General features: G+C 44.6%; 1 protein-coding gene across 3 annotated transcripts in view; it reads right to left on the bottom strand.

Moving 5' to 3' along the window:
* lmbrd1 (LMBR1 domain containing 1) overlaps nt 1-19,779 on the bottom strand; it is a 351,792-nt gene that overhangs the window by 18,585 nt on the left and 313,428 nt on the right. For 2 of the 3 annotated variants that reach the window (XM_085996567.1, XM_085996566.1), the window contains exon 14: nt 11,038-11,122. The exons of the other annotated variant lie outside the window; for it this stretch is intronic. In XM_085996567.1, the coding sequence (XP_085852693.1) occupies nt 11,038-11,122 (85 nt within the window). The remainder of the gene's footprint in view (nt 1-11,037; nt 11,123-19,779) is intronic. 3 annotated transcript variants of the gene reach the window in all.

Below are 19,779 nucleotides of genomic sequence, written 5' to 3' on the forward strand. Positions count from 1 at the left end.
TGTGTACAACTGAGTTTTCACACCAATTCTGTAGTTTGGTTAGGGCTGGGGTGGGGAGAAGAGGGTAAGGGGGGAGAAAATAGAAAAAAAAAGCACTTTACCATTAGAGCAAGATAATACATGTTATATGCTCAGCAATCAATGTAGTGCTACATTCCTGTTTTTGTGATTGCATTAAGAAAAAAAATCAATGTGATCAATTAAAAAATCAATGTGATCAATTAAAAAATGTCACAAATTAATGAGCAATAGCAATTTTTTAAAAACTGTACTTAATGCAAAGACCTCCCAAGAGATGTCGGGGAACATAGGGTCTAATAAGTGGGAGGAACTGAATGAAATCAGTATTTGTAGGGAAATGGTGTTCGGGAAATTGACGGCATTGAAGGCCAATAAATCCCCAGGGCCTGATAATCTACATCCTAGGGTACTTAAGGAAGTGGCCCTAGAAATAGTAGATGCATTGCTGGTCATCTTCCAAAATTCTATAGACTCTGGAACAGTACCCATGGATTGGAGTGTAGCTAACCCCACTATTTAAAAAAGGTGGTAGAGAGAAAATGGGGAATTATAGACTGGTAAGCCTGACCTCGGTAGTGGGGAAAATGCTAGAGTCCATTATAAAAGATGTAATAGCAGAGCACTTGGAAAACAGTGACAGGATCGGACAAAGTCAACATGGATTTACAAAAGATAAATCATGCTTGACTAACCTACTGGAATTTTTTGAGGATGTAACTAGTAGAATAGATAAGGGAGAACCAGTGGATGTGGTGCATTTGGACTTTCAAGGCTTTCGATAAGGTCCCACATAAGAGATTTGCATGCAAAGTTAAAGCACATGGGATTGGGGGTAAGGTACTGACTTGGATAGAGAACTGGTTGACAGACAGGAAGCAAAGAGTTGGAATAAACGGGTCTTTTTCCAAGTGGCAGGCAGTGACTAGTGGGGTACCGCAGGGATCGGTGCTAGGACCCCAGCTATTCACAATATATATTAATGATCTAGACGAGGGAACTAGATGTAATATCTCCAAGTTTGCAGATGACACAAAGCTGGGTGGGCGTGTGTGCTGTGAGGAGGATGCAGTGAAACTCCAGTATGATTTGGACAGGTTGGGTGATTGGGCAGATGCAGTATAATGTGGATAAATGCGAGGTTATCCATTTTGGTGGCAAAAGCAGGAAGGCAGATTATCTGAATGGCAATAGATTGGGAAAAGGGGAAATGCAACGAGACCTGGGTGTCCTTGTGCACCAGTCGCTGAAGGTAAGCATGCAGGTGCAGCAGGCGGTTAAGAAGGCAAATGGTATGTTGGCCTTCATAGCAAGAGGATTCGATTACAGGAACAAGGATGTCTTGCTGCAGTTGTACAGGGCCTTGGTGAGACCACACCTTGAGTATTGTGTGCAGTTTTGGTCGCCTTATCTGAGGAAGGATGTTCTTGCCATGGAGGGACTGCAGCGAAGATTCATCAGACTGATACCTGGGATGGCAGGAATGACGTATGAAGAGAGATTGGGTCGATTAGGCTTATATTCGCTAGAGTTTAGAAGAATGAGAGGGGATCTCATTGAAACTTATAAAATTCTAACAGGACTAGACAGACTAGATGTAGGAAGGATGTTCCCGATGGCAGAGGAGTCCAGAACCAGGGGTCAGAGTCTAAGGATAAGGGGTAAGCCATTTAGGACTGAGATGAGGAGGAATTTCTTCACCCAGAGAGTGGTGAACCTGTGGAATTCTCTACCACAGAAGGCAGTTGACGCCAATTCATTAAATATATTCAAGAAGGAGTTAGATATATTTCTTAAGGCTAAAGGGATCAAGGGATATGGGGAGCAAGCATGGACAGGGTACTGATTTTGGATGATCAGCCATTATCGCATTAAATGGCGGAGCAGGCTCGAGGGGCCGAATGGCCTCCCCCTGCTCCTATCTTCTATGTTTCTATGAATGCATTTTGGAATTTAAATATTTCAGCTCCATTAAGATTGAACTACATGTGCTATTAAACTCATGAGGCTGTTCGCTTCATACAAGTATTATTAACCTGAGCCACCAGCTTTCTGCAATGAATTGGTTTAATTTTAGGAAAATAAAAACTGCCATTATCTTTATAATTGCTGCCATTATTGCACTGCTAGAAAAGAACTCCGAGTCTTTATCCTGTCAGTCCAATACTTTGCCATGCTCTGGCCAACAGTCAGGATTAAATTAGCCCTTCACCACAACAACAACTGCTTGTTTCTTAATCTCAAATGAAATCTTAAATGCCTACTAGATTGTGATTTACTACAAAATGTAATGATGATTTAATCTGATGTACAAGACAACCTGACAAATAAGACTAACTTTAGAGTTTGGAAGCTTGTATTTTCTGCTTCAACGAGCTGAAACATTTATTAAACAGTGGGCAGCTAATGACACTTTAATAAGCATTTTCCTACCCACTGCAGTGCAGTAAAACTATGAACATTTGTTGAAATCTGTAGTGCAAAGAAGATAATGCTTTAGATAAAAAACAATAATTTCTTCATTTAATATTTTCCTACAGAAAACATCCTCAAACATAATCCCCAACAAATGCACCCAAGCCTATATATAACGAATATTAAAAAAATTATGAATAGCGTGCACTTCCCATCCATTTTTTACTTTACTTCCGATGTCATCACCTACTCGTCACACCTGGGTACTACTTTTAAAACACACACTTCTCTTATTAAAAGTCCTGCACATGGCATGCACTTCTCCACGTTACCTTAGCTTCCAATGTCCTGATATTTTAGTAATTTTTGTCAATATTTACAATGTAAAATGGCAATTCTAGTTGGAATTCCAATTTTAAAAAGTCAACACTTACCTATCTTGACTTAGGTTTCTTGGAACTATGTTGCACTGCACAGCCTCCCCATCCTATTACCCAGCAAATGGTGCTTTAGTTTAAAAAAAATTAGAATCTGTATCGACCAAAGCTGAAAATCTCCTGCTCCTCTACTCCCCTTTGCAGCCTATCTGCTTTCAAGAAAAATAGGTGTCCTGCATTTTCCGATCTAACTCTGCCCTCCCTCTGGTCTCCCACTCCGTCCAAACCCCACTGACTGAGCACCACCTCGCTCCCTGCTATGCCTGCAACCCATGCTCTTGCCCCTCCTCAGCATCTGGCCCCTATTTTGCATTTCAAGAGCCTATTCCTGGCCTGAGTTGGAAATCGGCTATTGAACTGTGGGCAGGATTCCCTAAAGGGCTCCCCCACAACTCTTGTCATTTTCAGTTTAAATAACAATGGCCTCCCCAAAGTTCTGGGGAAGCTCGTTATGGAATGCCACCTCTGTGGTTCAAAGTTGGTCCCTGGTTAGAGCTAGGGGCAGGCATTTGAATTACAGTTCATATCCTTAAAGGCTCACCCGCAACTCTGAGGAAGATTTACACAACCAATTTTTTTTTAAACCAATCTAGGCTGGGAGGAGAATTGAAGGTTCTCATTCCCTCCTCCCACTCCAAGCACACATTGCTTGTGTCCCTGCCCCTCACTCTTGCCAACTCCTGCCCCAAGCAACTATTCCTTCCCATATCAATCACTTTCTTTCTCCATCCTACTGCCTCCCACGGCAAGAACCCATTCCTTCCCGTCTTTGCACTTTCCCTTTACCTGCTGCCAGCTCTGGACCTTGACTGAATCCTCTCGTTAACGGGCACCCCATAATTGCCTCCAGATAATGCGGACTGTGGTCTTGGTTCTCCTCTATCTGTGGCTTCTATCCCAAAAGCACCAAAGACTCACTGGCCAGGTCCATCTCCTGCCTAGTTCATCGCAGCCACTACCATCAAATGCTGCCTTCCCCCTTATGTCACCTACCACCCAAAAAGACAGGGGTAGGAGCAGGAAGAGAGGGAGAACAGAGAAGGATAAGAGGACAAAAAAAAATCAGAAGAGGTGGAGTGGGGGAAGAGCAAGAGACAGCAAGAGCAACAGAAGAGACAAGTGGAAAAGGAGAAAAAGCAAATATAATGTTGACAGAAAGTTAGAAGTAAGAACGAATGCGATCACTTACCAGCGGCAATGCCACAGGAGCTCCACTAAAAAGTAAAATATAGTCTTCCCAATGTTAGGTAGCTGCAACTGCTGTCTCTCAAGGTAAGCTTTATTTAAATGTTGTATTTATTGTAAATATGTGAGGGGCCATAGGGGAGATGAAGGATGATCTCTACAAAAGCTTTGGGGCGACAGTGGTGGGGTTGTAGGGGAATGGGGTCAGGAATTTTAGGTGAGAAGCAGGAAGTTTCAAACTTCCTGAGCGCTGTGGAAGGGAAGCCAGCAAAAAGGAAAACGGAGAAGAGGAGGCAAGAGAAAGGTGAAAAATAACAGGAAGGAAGGGAATGGGAGGACAACATTGAGAAGAGGGATGAGGGAAAAACAAGGAGGGGAAACAGGAGATGCGGCCTGCAGTCCTCTACACCTTGATCCTGAAATGCCACCCACCACCTCCCACCCAAAGGGAAAAAAGAAAAAGGAGAGAAGCAGAAGAGAACAAAGAAAGCAGAAAGGGAGAGAGAAGCAACAACATAAAGACAAAAAAGAGAGATAAAGAGAGGCGTATAATGCCTAAAGGTAACACTACTGCCTTCTATTCAGTTCTCCGAATAGTGGTGATGCTATGGCAAGAGTCACCTAGACTTGCCGTTAGTCCATTATAACAAACACAGCTAAAACACGTGCCATTTGCCATTAAATCTCAAATTACCCATCAATTTAAAAGCTCTGGCCTCTTCAGTGATCTTCTTCACACACAACCCGCTTTGCGGTCACTGCTTTGTGAATGGTATGACTATTCCACTAGTGATCTTCATGTCCATGTTAATCACATCTGGGACCGTGCTCTTGAACACTGGTGAATCACCAGTTATTTTTTTTTTGCCTTGGGCAGAGTCTGACACTGCACTTTCAAACAAGCTGCCATCAAATAACCTCCCACTAAAGCTACTTTCATGGCTGTTTCAAATTGCTCTATCTGCGTCATATTTGATAGCTCTCCTCTCACTTTTTCCAATCAATTTAGGGTTCCCCAAGGCTTAGTTTTCACTCCCACGGTGTTCCTTGTTCACATCAATCACCTTCTCTACTCATTGATCAACTCCTTACAGTCATCTTCTGATGATTTTACTCTACAATAAATTGCTTTCAGACAACATACTGTTATTACACACAATCTTCATTTGTCTCCAAGTGTAGTGGCTGAATCAGTACACCTTGGTCTCCTCCATGCCCTTCGAGGGGCATTGAAAATCTAATTTCTTCAGGTCTCTTGCAGGTGCAGTCAACAGCTACCACGACTTAACTTTAACACCTTTTCTGTAGACACCATCTGTTCTGCTGTCTGACTTCAACTAGAACTGCCAGATCTCCTGCATTGCTAAAGCTGGCTCCAAGACACTTGTGCCAAAACATTTTTCCCTCCTCAACTCAAAACGTTCGGATTACATTTGAAAGCAAGGCTCCGGCTACCAGCTGAGGTGGAGGTAAAAGATCCCATAGCACTATTCAAAGAGCAGCGAGTTCTCCCAGTGTCCTGGGCAACATCCTTCTATCAAACATTACCAAAGACACAAATTAACTGGTCATTTATCTCATTTCGGTTTGTGGAAAGTTGCGATGTGCAAGTTAGATGCCATGTTTGCACATATAACGACTATATTTCAGTAACTGAAGAAATTCATTCGAAGCATTTTGAATGTCCCGAGGATGCGATAAGGCGCTATATAAATGTAAATTCTTTCTACTTAACTCCGAGCAAGAGAAAAAGTAGAGGCAAATTACAGAGGAGAGCAATAAAAACCCAAGGGAGTTTTGTAACTATGTTAATAGCAAAAAGGGTCAAAGAAAAAGTGGGACTGTTAAACAATACATTGGGTAAAATTACTACAGATTATCAGGATGTGGCTGATATATTGAATGAATTCTTCGCATAAGATTTCACAAAGAAGAACTGTCAATAAATCCAGTCATAATAAAAGAGGCTAACTGATCCATATTATATAGAGAAGTTAGTAAAGAAAAGAACTTGCATTTATATTTATATAAAGAAATAAAATGTTCACAAAGTTCAAGTTCCTGTGCCAGATGAGATACATTCCAGAATTCTCAAGAAATTAAATGAGGTAATTAGTAATACTTTGGTCGATTCCCCCCCCACCCCCCAGAAGAATGCAAGAGCATACATGATGAGGTGAATAAAGTTGCCGATTGGGTCTGTAAGTGGCAAATTAATTTCAATATAAATAAATGCAAGGTGGTGCATTTTGGTAGGAGGAATAAGGAGGCCACATAGTCAGTGTAAAAAAAGAGTCTAAATGGGGTGGAGGAGCCTAGGGATCTAGGGGTACAGATACATAAATCATTAAAAGTAGTAATGCAGGTTAACAAGGCCATAAAAATGGAAAAAAAAGCACAGGGGTTCATTTCTAGAGGGATAGAATTGAAAAGCAGAGAAGCTATGTTAAACTTATGTGGAACCTTGGTTATTCCAGACTTAGAGTACTGTGCCCAGTTCTGGTCGCCACATTAGAAAAAGGATATAGAGGCACTGGAGAAGGTGCAAAAAAGATTTACAGGAAACTTTGTGCTATCCAGCACCCACGGGACCGACCTGCTGCCGTTGCCTCAAAACTGCCGTACTCTCCAGAGTTAATGTTGAGAGATACGTAGATTCTTATCTCCGTATTTGACAACAAACACTGTTGCTTAGCAACAGCTTCTAAACACTCCGGTGTGGCCCTAAAGCTCTGTAGCTGAAGCTGTTGCTATAGCTACAGACCTTGCACAGCTTGACTGTTCAAAAAAAACAAACAAAAATAATAAAAAACGGCTGCTGATTTTTGCCGGTGGCTCCAGATTGCCGGATAGCTCACCTCCGGATAGCACAAAGTTTCCTGTACAATGATACCAGAACTCAGAGGTTATAACATCAGGAAAGATTGAACAGGCTCGGACTCCTTTCTCTAGGAAAGAGACAGCTCAGGGTTGACCTAATATAGGTCTTTAAAATTATGAAAAGGTTTGATGGGGTAGACATAGAGAAAATGCTTCCACTTATGGGGGAGTCCAAAACTAGGAGACATAAATATAAGATAGTCACTAATAACTCCAATAAGGAATTCAGGAGCAACTTCTTTACCCAGAGAATGGTTAGACTGTGGAACTTACTACCACATGAAATATTTATAGCGAATAGCATAGATGCATTTAATGAGAAGCTAGATGAAGGAGAAAGGAATAGAAGGATATGCTGATAGGGCTAGATGAAGTAGAGTGGGAGGAGGCTCGTGTGGAGCATAAAAACAAGCATAGACCAGTTGGGCCGAATGGCCTGTTTCTGTGCTGTAAATTCTATGTAAAACACCTCACTGGCTTTGCAGCATTGCAGGAGCAAAAAGATTTAAGGCTAGATATTTGTATCGGGCGGTATCGGATCGGTTGCCTGAAATACGCAGCGCCTGGTATTCAGTTCTTCTATTGTGGTCAATGGAACTGAATATCAGGAGTCACGTATAATGGGTGGCTGATCCGATGCCACCCGTTTTGTGCCATCGCCAGAGATGAATTTCTAGGCCTTAATGTCTAGGTACAGAAATCACTAAAAGCTAGTGCACATGTACAAAAAGTCTAATGGAATGCTGGCAGCTGGAACACAAAGGGAAGGAAGTTATGTTTCAGTTGTACAGAATCTTGGTCAGACCCCCACCTGGAGTACAGCCGTCAATTAGCATATATTGGCCTCAGAGGGAGTACAATGCAAATTCACCAGAATGATACGGCGGCTTAAAAAGTTCAATTACAAGGACAGGTTATATAAGCTTGGCTTGTATACCCTTAAGTTTAAAAGGTTGAAGGGTGATCTAGTTGAGATGTTTAAAATGATAAAGGAATCAGATAGGGTAGATACAAAGAAATTATTTCCTCTGGTGGGGAAATCTTAAAATTAGACTTAGGCCATTCAGAAGTGAAAACAGGAAGCACTTCTTCACATAAAAGGTATTGGAAATCTGGAACTCTCCTCCAGAAGGCAGTGGATGCTAGGTCATTTGAAAATTTCAGGACTGATGACTAATAAAAATCTATCTAAGAGTAATAAGGGATATGGAATGAAGTAGAGGTGCAGATCAGCCATGATCTGGTTGAATGGTGGAACAGGTTCGAGGAGCTAAAAGGACTACTCCTGTTCCCATCTCTTTTCTGGACCTGACTTGACAACCTGTATTGTTATCTCTCCCTATTCACAGCCAGAAAGGAACCTGGGATTTCCCAGAATAATGGGTGAAGCATTTATGCATTGCTGAGAGAAGCTAATGAATTGCTTATTATTTAATCTTACGGAAGGACGCAACATCAAAGCTAGCTCATGAGCATTTTAACTACCTATTGGTTTTGTGCCTTTTTTTAAAAAACTTGTGAACACACTATACTTTTAAATGCAACAATGTTTAAAAAGTAACATTTCCAAACTTTTCTGTGGAAAAATAAATCTTAAAATGTGACAAATGGCTTAGTAATCAAGGACTGGATGATGACCAATGTAGTCCTGGTAGCAACAAAAGGAGTAAAGCATGAACCCGGTAATTATAGTCTAGTTAGCGTAACGTCTACAGTAGGAAAAGTACTTCAGGGTATTATTACGTGAGATGCTGCAAGTGGACAGTTAAAAATACAGTCAACAATACAGGAATCGTGGTTATGTTGCACGACTAGCAACCCAGAGGAGGTTGAATGCGCAAATTCCACCATGGCAAGTTGTGAAAATGAATTCAATAATCTGGTGATTGTGGGATAGTATCAGAAAAATAATCAGGAACCATCAAGGTAGCATTCAATGGACCATGACACTAAAGGTATCTAATAAAATTGATGACAGTAGAGGTTAAAGGGAAACGATTAAACAGCCGGAGTCGTACCGACACAAAGAACATTTGTCCCAGTTGTCAGAGGCCAATTATCACAGTTGCAGAACATCTGTGCTAGAGTTCCTCAGAGAAGTGTCTTCAGCTGCTTCATCAATGACCTTCTCTCCATCACAGGGTCAGAAGTGGGGCTGTTTGCTGGCTAGTCCACAGTATTCAGTTCCATTCACAACTCCTCCAATAATGAGGCAGAGCATTGCAGCCTAGAACAGGACTTGGACAACATCCAGGCTTGGGCTGACAAGTGACAAGTAACAAGTAACATTTGTGCCACAGAAGTACCAGGTAATATCTTAATTATCTAATAAATTGAGGTCCTGGTGAATCTGGACCTCAGTTGCCTTGTATGTGATTCTTAAACCCATACTCCCATGCAAAAATACATGCATGAATCCACTAAGAGCACGAGAACTTTTAGTAATGGAAATAAATTGAACCCAGCAAACTCATCACGTGTTGATTGATCTCAGTCCGACCTACCGGATTTTTCACCTCAGCCTCTTTCTCCAGAAATACATCCATTTAGCTCTGGTACCTATTTAGATAATTCACCACAGTGGCCAATGGTATTTCTGTTTTACAAGTACCTTTTGTTAACAAATTAAACAGAAGACTGTCTGACTCCTTCCTTCTTGTAACTTCCTAATTTAAAAAAAAATTGTGTCATCTGCTAAACTGAACAATTTTGTCTGCATCATCTTTTATGAATCCTCTTCCAAATAATCTTGAAAACTTCAAATAGCAGATCTCAAAGCTGCTTATTTTCCAAAGACAACAAGCCTTAACCCTTCTTGAAGATTTGCTATTTTTAGTGTTCGATGTTAATACTCAAATCTTACAACTATTTGTGATAAAAAGAAAATTAATTTGCATTTTAAATTTGATTATGCTAAGGGTGAGATCTTTGAAGTTATAAAACTTGCTTTTGACCATATTATTGCAGTTCAACAGGTTTTAAAAAGAGATTATTCCATCGGCAATGCAATTGCAGAATGTGGGCTTAGGCTGAAGGTGATGCAAGAGTTTACAGAGATGGGGATGAGCAAGGCCATCACAAGAATAAGAATCTTAAATTTGAGACACTGGAGGCCAGGAGCTAATGTTGGTCAGCAAGGACAGGGGTTACGGAACTTTGTGCGGGATAGGATACAGGCAGGGATAAACTGAAGTTTACGGAGGTTCGATGATGCAAGACCAGCCAGGAGGACGTTGGAATAGTTGAGTCTGGTGGTGGCAAATGCATGGATGAGGGTTTCAACGGCAGATGGGCTGAGGTAGGGACGGAGGTGGCCGCCGTTAGAGGTGAAAGTAGGAATTCTTTGTGATGGAGAGGACATGGGGTCAAAAGCTCAGCTCGTGGCTGAATAGGGCATTGAGGTTGCATAGTCTGGTTCAACCGGAGACAGCGACTGGGATTGGGGAGTCGATGGCAAGTGTGAAGAGTTTGTAGCAGGGTGTGAAGATGAAGGCTTGGGCTTTCCAATGCTTAGCTGGAGGAAATTGTAGCTCATTCAAGACTGGATGTTGAACAAACAATGTGACTGCACAGAGGGAGTGAAGGGCTCAAGAGAGGTGCAGGTGGGGTAGAGATGGTATCATGTGGAAGCTGACCCATGTCTGTAGATGAAGCGGCCATGGATAGATCCTTGGGGGACTCGAGGTAAAAGTGTGGGGGTGAACAGAGAAGCCATTGTTGGAGATTCACTGGCTACCATCAGATAGGCAAGAGAGGAACCAAGTGAGGGTAGTCCTACTGAGCTATACAACAGAGAGGCGTTGGAGAGGGATGGTATGGCCCACCATGTCAAAGAGCACACAATAATGCACCATAACAGTCACCTAGCAAAATAACTTTTAGATCCCAACATAAATGGCCAAAAACACATTTTTAGTAGTAGACAGGAAAAGGTTTATCAATGACAGTTATGATTAAATAGTAAAATTTGCTAGCTCTGAAAATATTCTGTACCTGTAAGACTTACATGGTGTTTTGTCTTTAATGTAAACTCTACTGGTTTATTTGCCAAAAGGCTAAAGCGAGACTGCACAATAATCTACAAGAAATTGTATCAACTCACCTTCAGGTGCCTTTGCATCACACATCTTTGTCACCCAGGTTGCATTTGAATTCTCTTGCCTCGAGTCAAATGAAGTGTGGTTGACCTGGATATACATACACACACACACACACACATAAAAATACACACCTTATTAACTGTGCATATATAAAGCTTACTATTGTACTTGCCTTATATTCACACTCAAACTTGATTTATGTAAACACCATACTCTACCCGCCCCCATAAAATTAGGTCAAGACCCTAGGGCAGTAGGTTTTTTTTCATAAAATGATTGATCTTTCAATGTGCACATAAATTATCCCTGCTAATTCAGCAGACCTTGTCCTAGTAGGAACAAGCTGTGGTTCAGTTCCCCAAAAGTATGTTTTAGTGTTCAGACGATATTATCAGAGCACCAGTCCAACTGTACACCCAAGCAGGTGACTTAACATGTAAAATCAGCTTATCTTTGCGCTCAAACTAAAGATTTCAGGTACTGTAGTAGGAAAAAATGTTTTTCCCAATCATGTCACCATTTTTTAAAAAAGGTAGAAATACGAACACCAGTAATCAGCAGCCACAATTTGAGGGTGAAAAACAGAACCAAACTAAGCAGTAACAACACCTTTGTAGGGGCTAAAGCTTTTCCATTTACTAGCTTCAATAAATTGGACCAATGCAAACCTGCAACTACCCAGTTACCTTCTGTGTCACCCCAGTTCTAATCAGTTCAGTAATGCTCAGCAAGGAGACTGCTTCCAAATGAAATGATTAGCACACAGAATGCAATGAACAGTAGTTTGACAGTATGAGGCAGTGCAATCATTTATTAAATATATATTTATACTTGTAATAATCCTGTTCCATTTCACAACAGGTACAGGCAAAATAAATTCAGATCATCTCAGTTACAGTGCACCTCACAGTGAGGTATCTCCAAAAAATACAATGAAGCATCATTGTCCCTGCACAGACATGCTTTAGAAAACTCTTGACTTCTAACTGAATGCAACAGTTTACTGGCCACTGAAGAGAATCAACTTGGTGATGAAAGTATGTCAAAGCGTTTACTTCGCTCACATGGGTACCATTTTAAACTCAACACAAAGCTTCTAATGTCTGTCTTGGAAAAAACAAAATTCTTAATTGTGCAACTAAGCTGCCAATATTCATTTTTAGAGGACTAAGCCAATAACTTTAAACTAAAATAGATCAAACAAGTTATTTTCATAACAGTGGTCATTTTTCAAAGGCTGAAGAGACCGCAGATGTTTGTAACACAGGAAGTGGTCATTCACCCTATTGACCTGGATTTTAGCCTGGAGGCGGGATCTGTGCCGGGTTTGGGGGCGGGGGGAGGTAGTTGTGAGCAATGTTCCCGTTCTGGAGGTCCGGCACAGTCGGTTCACCAGCTTTTAAATGGAAAAAACGTGCATGCTCGGAAATTTGAGTGGGGTGCAGCCCGTTAAAGGGGCTGTGCACCCCAAAAAAAGTAGAAGGAACATTGGTTGTGAGGTTGGGAAACCCGGAGGTACGGGTTTCCCAAATGTCCTACAGAATTTAACTTCAGGGCTCCTTTAAATGGGGTTCTCGCCATCAGGCAGCCTGATTGACAGGCTGGAGGCCTTTTGAGCGGGATGCACATTTCACAAGGCTGAAGCCTACGAGAGCAAGTAGGTGTATTGGGGGAAGTGAGAGAGATCGTGGGGGGTCGTTGGTAGTTGATGGTGTCCGATGGCGGTCGGGGGGGGCGCAGGCCACGGTGCGGGGGTTACTGGATGGCTTGTTGGGCCTGGAGGAAACACTCCTGCTCTTCCTGGCCCACAAGCAGTGCTGTAAAGGCACTTACCTCATGGATTCAGCCCTTCTCGCCTGCTTTCAGCTGCCAGGTTTCCCCGAGGGCTGGGAAACCTGGCCGCCTGTGGTTAAAAATAGAATCACTGTTAAAATGAAGGCAGCAGCCTCATTATAATATTTAAATGACCAACCCGCTTCCCACGAGCAAAGTGGGCGGGTTCAGTTCCTGTTCCAGATATTTTACATTTTAACCTCGGGCACGACTTTAAACTACCCGTTTTTGGGAGTTAAGATTCAGCCCATTGTGTTTGTGCCAGCACTTTGCTAGAGCAATCAGAAACGAATCCCACTGCCCTACTCTCCCATAGCTGTGTATATTCCTCTGCTCCAAATGTGTTGTGTTAGAAGCTTCAAATTCAAAATTGCACCAGCAAAATAGTTAATTCACATGCCCAAGTAGTCTTATCAAATGTTTGAGACTAAATTCTGAAGAAAACAGCAGACAAGTTAAAAGGGAAGTAGAGATTAATTAAAAGCAAAGCATTTTCATTTTTTTGCAGTTCAAAACCAATTAAAATTTAGCTTTATTAAAAAGTTACATTAAAAATCTATATTTATTTTAAAAAGCACACATTGCATTTAATCTTTTTCACAAGTTGAATAATCTGTTCTGGTGACCTTGAAGATTTCCAGTGTTCATTTATCACAACACACAAGATTTAATGATGCAACAACATCTACAGAAGATTCACTTCTAAGCTTCCGTGGCAGATTGCTTTATTTTAGAGCGACACTGTACCACAATAAAATCTTGCACACATTGCTCCTGGTTGACACTATCACTGGTTTACCAGGTTGTGACGAAAATACAAAACTCTTTTTGGTTTTAATTATATCTAGTCTGTAAGGAGCAATTCAGCTGGCAGTCAATGATTCGATTAATAACTGCCTTGATAAAAAACAATTAAGGCAACATGCAAAATAATTTAAAACTGGTTAAAGGAATGACAGATCAAACCAATTATGCCTGTCAATTAAAAGTAGGACTTGTATGTGAAGGAAAAGTTTTCAGAAGAATTCCAAGGCTTCAAAAGATAATGGCCCAGTAATTCGGGTCCCAACGCGTGAGTAAGCACCGTGTACTCACGCGTGGGACCGATGGAATTGCCGGTTTTCTGCATGCACAGCGCATGCGCGGGAAACCAGCATTTCCGATCCTCTGAACCAAGGGGTTTAGAGGTCGAACGCGTGCGCGCAGGAGTCTGCGCGTGCATGTTGAACTTCCTTTTTTTTTTTTTTTTTAAACAGGGTTGCCCGTGCGATAAGGCCTCCAGTTTTTACGCGAGAAAAAAGCAGACATGAGTACTTAGTTTTAAAAGGTAAGTGGTCTATTAATTAAAGTTAGACATTTTTTTTCCACAGCTTTATTATTTTAAAGACTTTACAGTAAGGTAAGTGTATTTTTAGACCCGATTTGTTAAAAAATTATTTTTTTCAAAAATTTGAATAATTGTTTAAATTAGTTTTTTTACAGTTATTAATAGTTCATTTAATTAGTGGGATTTTTAAAAAACTTTTATTTGAAGTTTAAGTACTGTTTTGGGCGCCCGGAGTTTTCATGAGTTTGACAGTTCTTACTATCAAACTCATGAATGAACTTTTGCAACCCCCGATTGGTTGCCCAGTGCGCACGTGATCCCAGCCGGCTCATCGAACTAACTACGCCACTGGATCACGCAAGCACAGCGCGCCGGGAGCTGAACTGGGCCACTGACAGGAAATCCACGCAGGGCCAGGCTTCAACTGTCGGCGCGCTATGTAAGTGTAGGTCGGGGGCTTGCACCCGCGGGAAGCCCCCGACACCAATTTCTGGGCCATTAGTAAAACACATTGGGGGAAAAATTCAGTATCGCCCCGTTTGGGGCGCCATTATCGGCCATGCGCAAATTATCACCTCCGACGGCAAACTTGGCTTTTATCGACCCTGGAGGTGATTGGAGCGCTAAATCAGGCGCTTCACACCTGTCTTAAGGCGCAAAGGCCGAGGAGCGAGGCGCTACCTCAGAGCGCTGGCGAAACTCATGTGATGTCAGTCAGCAATGGAACACAGACACACTGGCACCGGCCAGTTCTTAAAGGGGAGTTCTGATGAAAGGTCATCGACCTGAAATGTTAACTCTGTTTCTCTCTTCACAGATGCTGCTACACCTGCTGAGTTTCTCCAGCATTTTCTGTTTTTATCTTAAAGCGGAGGGTTGATTTTGCTCTCCATCCACATGCTGCTCATTGCAGCCTTGAATCTCGGCCTGGAGAGACCTGAACATCAAATCTGCTGGAAAGAACAATGGAGAGACCCAAGGAAAGAGCTCAGAGTGCAGCCCCCACAGTCTCTTCTAAACAGATACAAGGAAGGGCAAATCAAAATGAACCTGCAAAGTGCTGCTCAGTATGCAAAACTCCTTCACACAGTGTAGAATCTCTCCAGAAGTCTCTCTCTCTCTCTCTCAGAATGCGTGGTGCAAAAATGTCACCAACAAAAAAAGGCAGGAAGCGGTCGCCTTTAAATAGCGCTCCCCCAGTCCCTTCCTGACTGCAAAGCGCTCCCCACAACCTGTCGTTGCTAGCGGCAGGCGGTAAGGCAGGGGGCGCCACTCAATATCCGGTCCAGGCCGCTACCGGGGCGTTGCGCACTCGATTGACGTCACGATCTGCCGGTGCAGGAGATCGTGGCGGTAGTGTTTAGTGCCGCCGCAAAATGTCTAGTTAATTTCGTGAGCGGCACAAACATCGCCGCGCCCGGGCGCTAGTTGCTTTGCGCCCCATTAGCGCCCTCTTAAGGCGCTAACAGGAGGCGCAAACAACTGAATTTTTCCCCCATTATCTTACCATGGCATCATACTTTATTCAATTTATCACAACTATATATAAAAATAGATGTTAAATTTCAATGAAGAAAATGAATAAGAATAGATATTTCAATAGCAGACCATGAAATGGAATTTATATTTTACTAAAATTAAAATTAGAGAAGCCTTCAATTTTGCTGGAACGCGTGTTGAATTTTGAAGGTGAAAAACATGGATTCACCTACCAAGTTCATACTAAATCACAAATTTTATATATTAGGTAAGTTAGAATCATAGAATTTAATAAATTCTCATTTATACGGTTAAAAATATTAAAATCATATTGAATCATTTATCTTCAATGCTCAATACTCAATAAAAATTCAAACATTTTCATGCAATTACAAAAGTTAATGCACTCAGAGTGCGGGTTTGGAGGCGGGTCCACTGTCAAAATAGCAAAGATTGACAGTGGGTAGGAAACCTGCTGTCAACCCACCTCCATGCGAGTCTCCCAGGTGTCGGGTCTGTCTGACCCTACACCAAGCGGTGGGGAGACAATTAATATCATTAAATGGCTTGTTAACAGCAAATTTAATGCTGCTTTGAGCCTTCCTTGCAATTTTACGTGCTCCCCACGGGTTACCCGCTGCTCAGGGAACACACCAGCTCAACCTGTCGTGAGTTGAGTCTGCTTTGATTTATCTGATGATAGCCTGACAGCTGCAGAAGTGGTATAAAGGATGCCATGTTGCAGATGTTCAGTTTCAGTGCTCAGAAACTGTTGGTTACTGCATTTGTAAGACATATAGGCCTAGAAATTCAGTTGGTAGCGCCAGCCGCGAGCGCCTTAAGAGGGCGATAAGTGGGGCGCGAAGCGGCTAGCGCCCGGGCACGGTGCGATCTGCGCCTCTCGCGAACTTGAGTGAACATTTAGCGGCGGCGCAAAACCGCAACGCCATCTCAGCTGCGCGTGCAGATCCTGACGTCATTTCATGGTGCAACGCCCTTGGTGCGCCCCGAACCGGAACTTCAGTGGCGCCTCCTTCTTTCCGCCTGGCACTCCCAGCGACTGGTTGAGTGGAACGGTTCCCAGTCGCTGTGGGGCTGGGGGGGCGCTATTTAAAGGGGGCTCTTCCTGCATTCATTGTGGTAGCCATTTTGGACCACTCCTTCTGTGAGAGAGAGAGATTTGCAGAGAGACAAAGGGAGAGAGCTTTCTGCTTTGACTCAGCGCTCACACAGATACTTCTGGCTTCAGGCCAGAGCTTTGCCGTTGGATTGATTTTTCAGTGCCAGAGCCTTGAGTGGCCACGTATAATGGGGGCTGCAATGGGTGGAAACGTTGGGTTTCTGCATTGCATTGAGAGGGCTCAGAGACGCCGAGAGTGGCAATCATGGCCAGACGGAGGAGGGCCAATAGGCGTCGGCACAGGAGGCCTTACCCTCCCAGGGTATACCGCCAGCACTTCTCCTACCTCAACATGTCTGAGGAGCAGTGCATTTGGAGGCTTCGATTCAGAAGGGAGGTGGTAACTGAGATCTGCCACCTGCTTCGGAGCGATCTGCAGCCTCAGCTGAGAAGCAGGACGTCTCTGTCGGTGGCAGTGAAGGCGACAGTGGCTCTGAACTTCTATGCCACCGGCTCCTTCCAATCCGCTACTGGGGACATTGCCAATGTCTCCCAGTTCGCGGTGCATTGCTGCATCCGCCAGGTCACGAATGCCCTCTTCAAAAGGAGACGTCAGTACATATCCTACCCCATGACCCTGGACAAGCAGCAGGAGCGCGCAATGGGATTTGCAAGAATAGCGGGCCTCCCCATGGTCCAGGGCGCCATTGACTGCACGCATGTGGCTTTGCGGGCGCCTCTAGAGAATGCCGAGGATTACCGCAACCGGAAGGGATTCCATTCGTTGAACGTGCAGTTGGTGTGTGACCACAGGCAGCTGATACTAGCTGTCAATGCCCGCTTTCCAGGCAGCAGCCACGACGCCTTCATCCTGCGCCAGACTTCTGTGGCAGACATTTTCGAAGCCCCGGCTCACCCAGGAGGCTGGCTTCTCGGGGACAAGGGCTATCCTTTGTGCACCTGGCTGATGACCCCGCTCCGTGCACCCAGCACCCCTGCTGAAGAGCGATACAATGACAGCCATCAAGCGACCAGGAACATCATTGTGCACACAATCGGCGTGCTAAAGCAACGGTTCCGCTGTCTGGACCATTCCGGGGGAGCCCTTCAGTATTCGCCTAAGCGAGTCTCCCATTTCGTTGTAGTGTGCTGCATGCTGCACAACCTGGCTATCCTCAGGACTCAGCCACTGCCAGCAGACATTGGAGGACCACCAGAGGAGGAGGAGCACCAAGACGGGAGGGAGGCACAAAGTGCAAGGGCCGTCCGTCAGTGGCTTATTGCAAGTCGATTTAGGCCCCCTCTCAGGGAATGGCTTGTGCCATTGAAAGAACATGAATGGACCTGCTCCGCAAACCCTGAGCCAGTCAAGGCAACAAATAGTTCAAAGTGCAAACATGCACAATCTGAATAAAGACAATTATTTATTTAACAAACTCTGTGCCCTTCCCGCATGACAAACAAATACAGAGAAACCCCCAAAAAAGTCAGACACATAACTGGCTCTCACAACCTGGAGGCAATGAACAAAAGAGTTAAACAAAAATGACCATGATCCTCAGCCTTCACAAAAAAAAACATTTTGCCACACCTCCTACTTTTTGGCCTGCGAGGGTGATCTGCCTCGCTTCTGACATTGGCCACTTCCCACCGTGCAGCTCCTCTGCAATTGGACCCCAGTGGCTGCAGCAAGGCTGGGGGAAGGATGCTGAGGGTCAGATAGTGAGTCGGCAGATGCCCTTGGGGGACGGCCTGGACCAGCTCTGGGCCTGGAGGGGCCGGCTGCTGACTGCTCCAACTCTGCTTGGGCGGCAGCAGTCTGTCCTACGGGTGGTGGCAGCTGCAGTGGAGGAGTGACAGTGTTGGCAGCAGGAATGCTGCCAACCTGACAGAGCACAGGCACTCCCTGGTCGGCCGAGACACTGGCACTCGCATGGGGCAGCACTGAAGCATGTGCAGCAATCTGCTGAAGCACAGACTGCTGGCCTGCTGCGGCGAGGGCCCCGGCAAATCCTGGCCGATCCAGCAAGGGTGGCAGCAGTTAGTGCTCGTGTGGCCCTGATCTGTGTCTGCATCAGACCAACCAGTGACTGCATGGCACGACTAAACACTTGGCTGGAAGCCGCCTGTGCTGCACCGAAGTCCTGCAGACTCCTTGCCTGTGCTGTCCCGAATTCCTGTACACTCCTTGCCAGTGACTCTATGGAGTCAGGCATCCTTGCCACTGCAGCCATGAGCTCAGTGTACCTGCGCTCAGCCTGGGCGCCCATTTCAGCAAGCAGCCGCACCTCCTCTGCGCTCACTGTAGCAGGGCTGGAGGCCACACTCTCCCTCCGGGGAGAAGGCTGCCGAGCTTCCCTACCCACCCCGCGTTGCTGCAGCCCGCTGGGCCCCGGAGCTTCACCCTCCTCAGGCCCTTCCCCCCTGCGCCCCTCCAGGGAAGACGTGTCCCCATCATGGCCATGGGCTGCCTCGGCTGAGGGTGGCACTGATGTTCCGGCTTCCTCTTCCTCGCCTTCCGATTCACTCACAGCAGCAGCTTGAGGGCCCGCCTCCTCACCTGGTGGATCAGCATCTGAAAGCAGGGAGGTACAAGAGTTGCTTTAGTGTGAGGACAGGGCAGCAGCGAGGGAGGCATGAGTGCTGCCATGCACTGCATTGGTTCGATAGTGGCAAAGGATGCTGGTGTGAGGCACAAGTGGAAAGAGAGGGGTCAAAAATGCGATGACCTTATCATCGCTGTCCAGGACGGGGTCAGCATCTCCAGTGGCGACAGGGCCAATCAGCCGGCCTGCCATTATCCGTTCCACTCGCTGCTCCAGATCAGAGGTCTTTAAGTTCAGGACGGCCTCCCCCGGTCCGTTGCTGCTGCCTCCTGTTATGGGCCAGCTTGCCCTGCAAGAGAAAGGATGGGCTCCGAGTACAGTGTCAAGCCCTGATCTTGGCTGCACTGCCTCCCATGGTGGAATAGTCCTGACAGTGTGT

The sequence above is a fragment of the Somniosus microcephalus genome, chromosome 9 (genome assembly GCF_052327205.1).
Source record: "Somniosus microcephalus isolate GS21.2 chromosome 9, FLI_Smic_1.0, whole genome shotgun sequence".
NCBI lineage: Eukaryota > Metazoa > Chordata > Chondrichthyes > Squaliformes > Somniosidae > Somniosus > Somniosus microcephalus.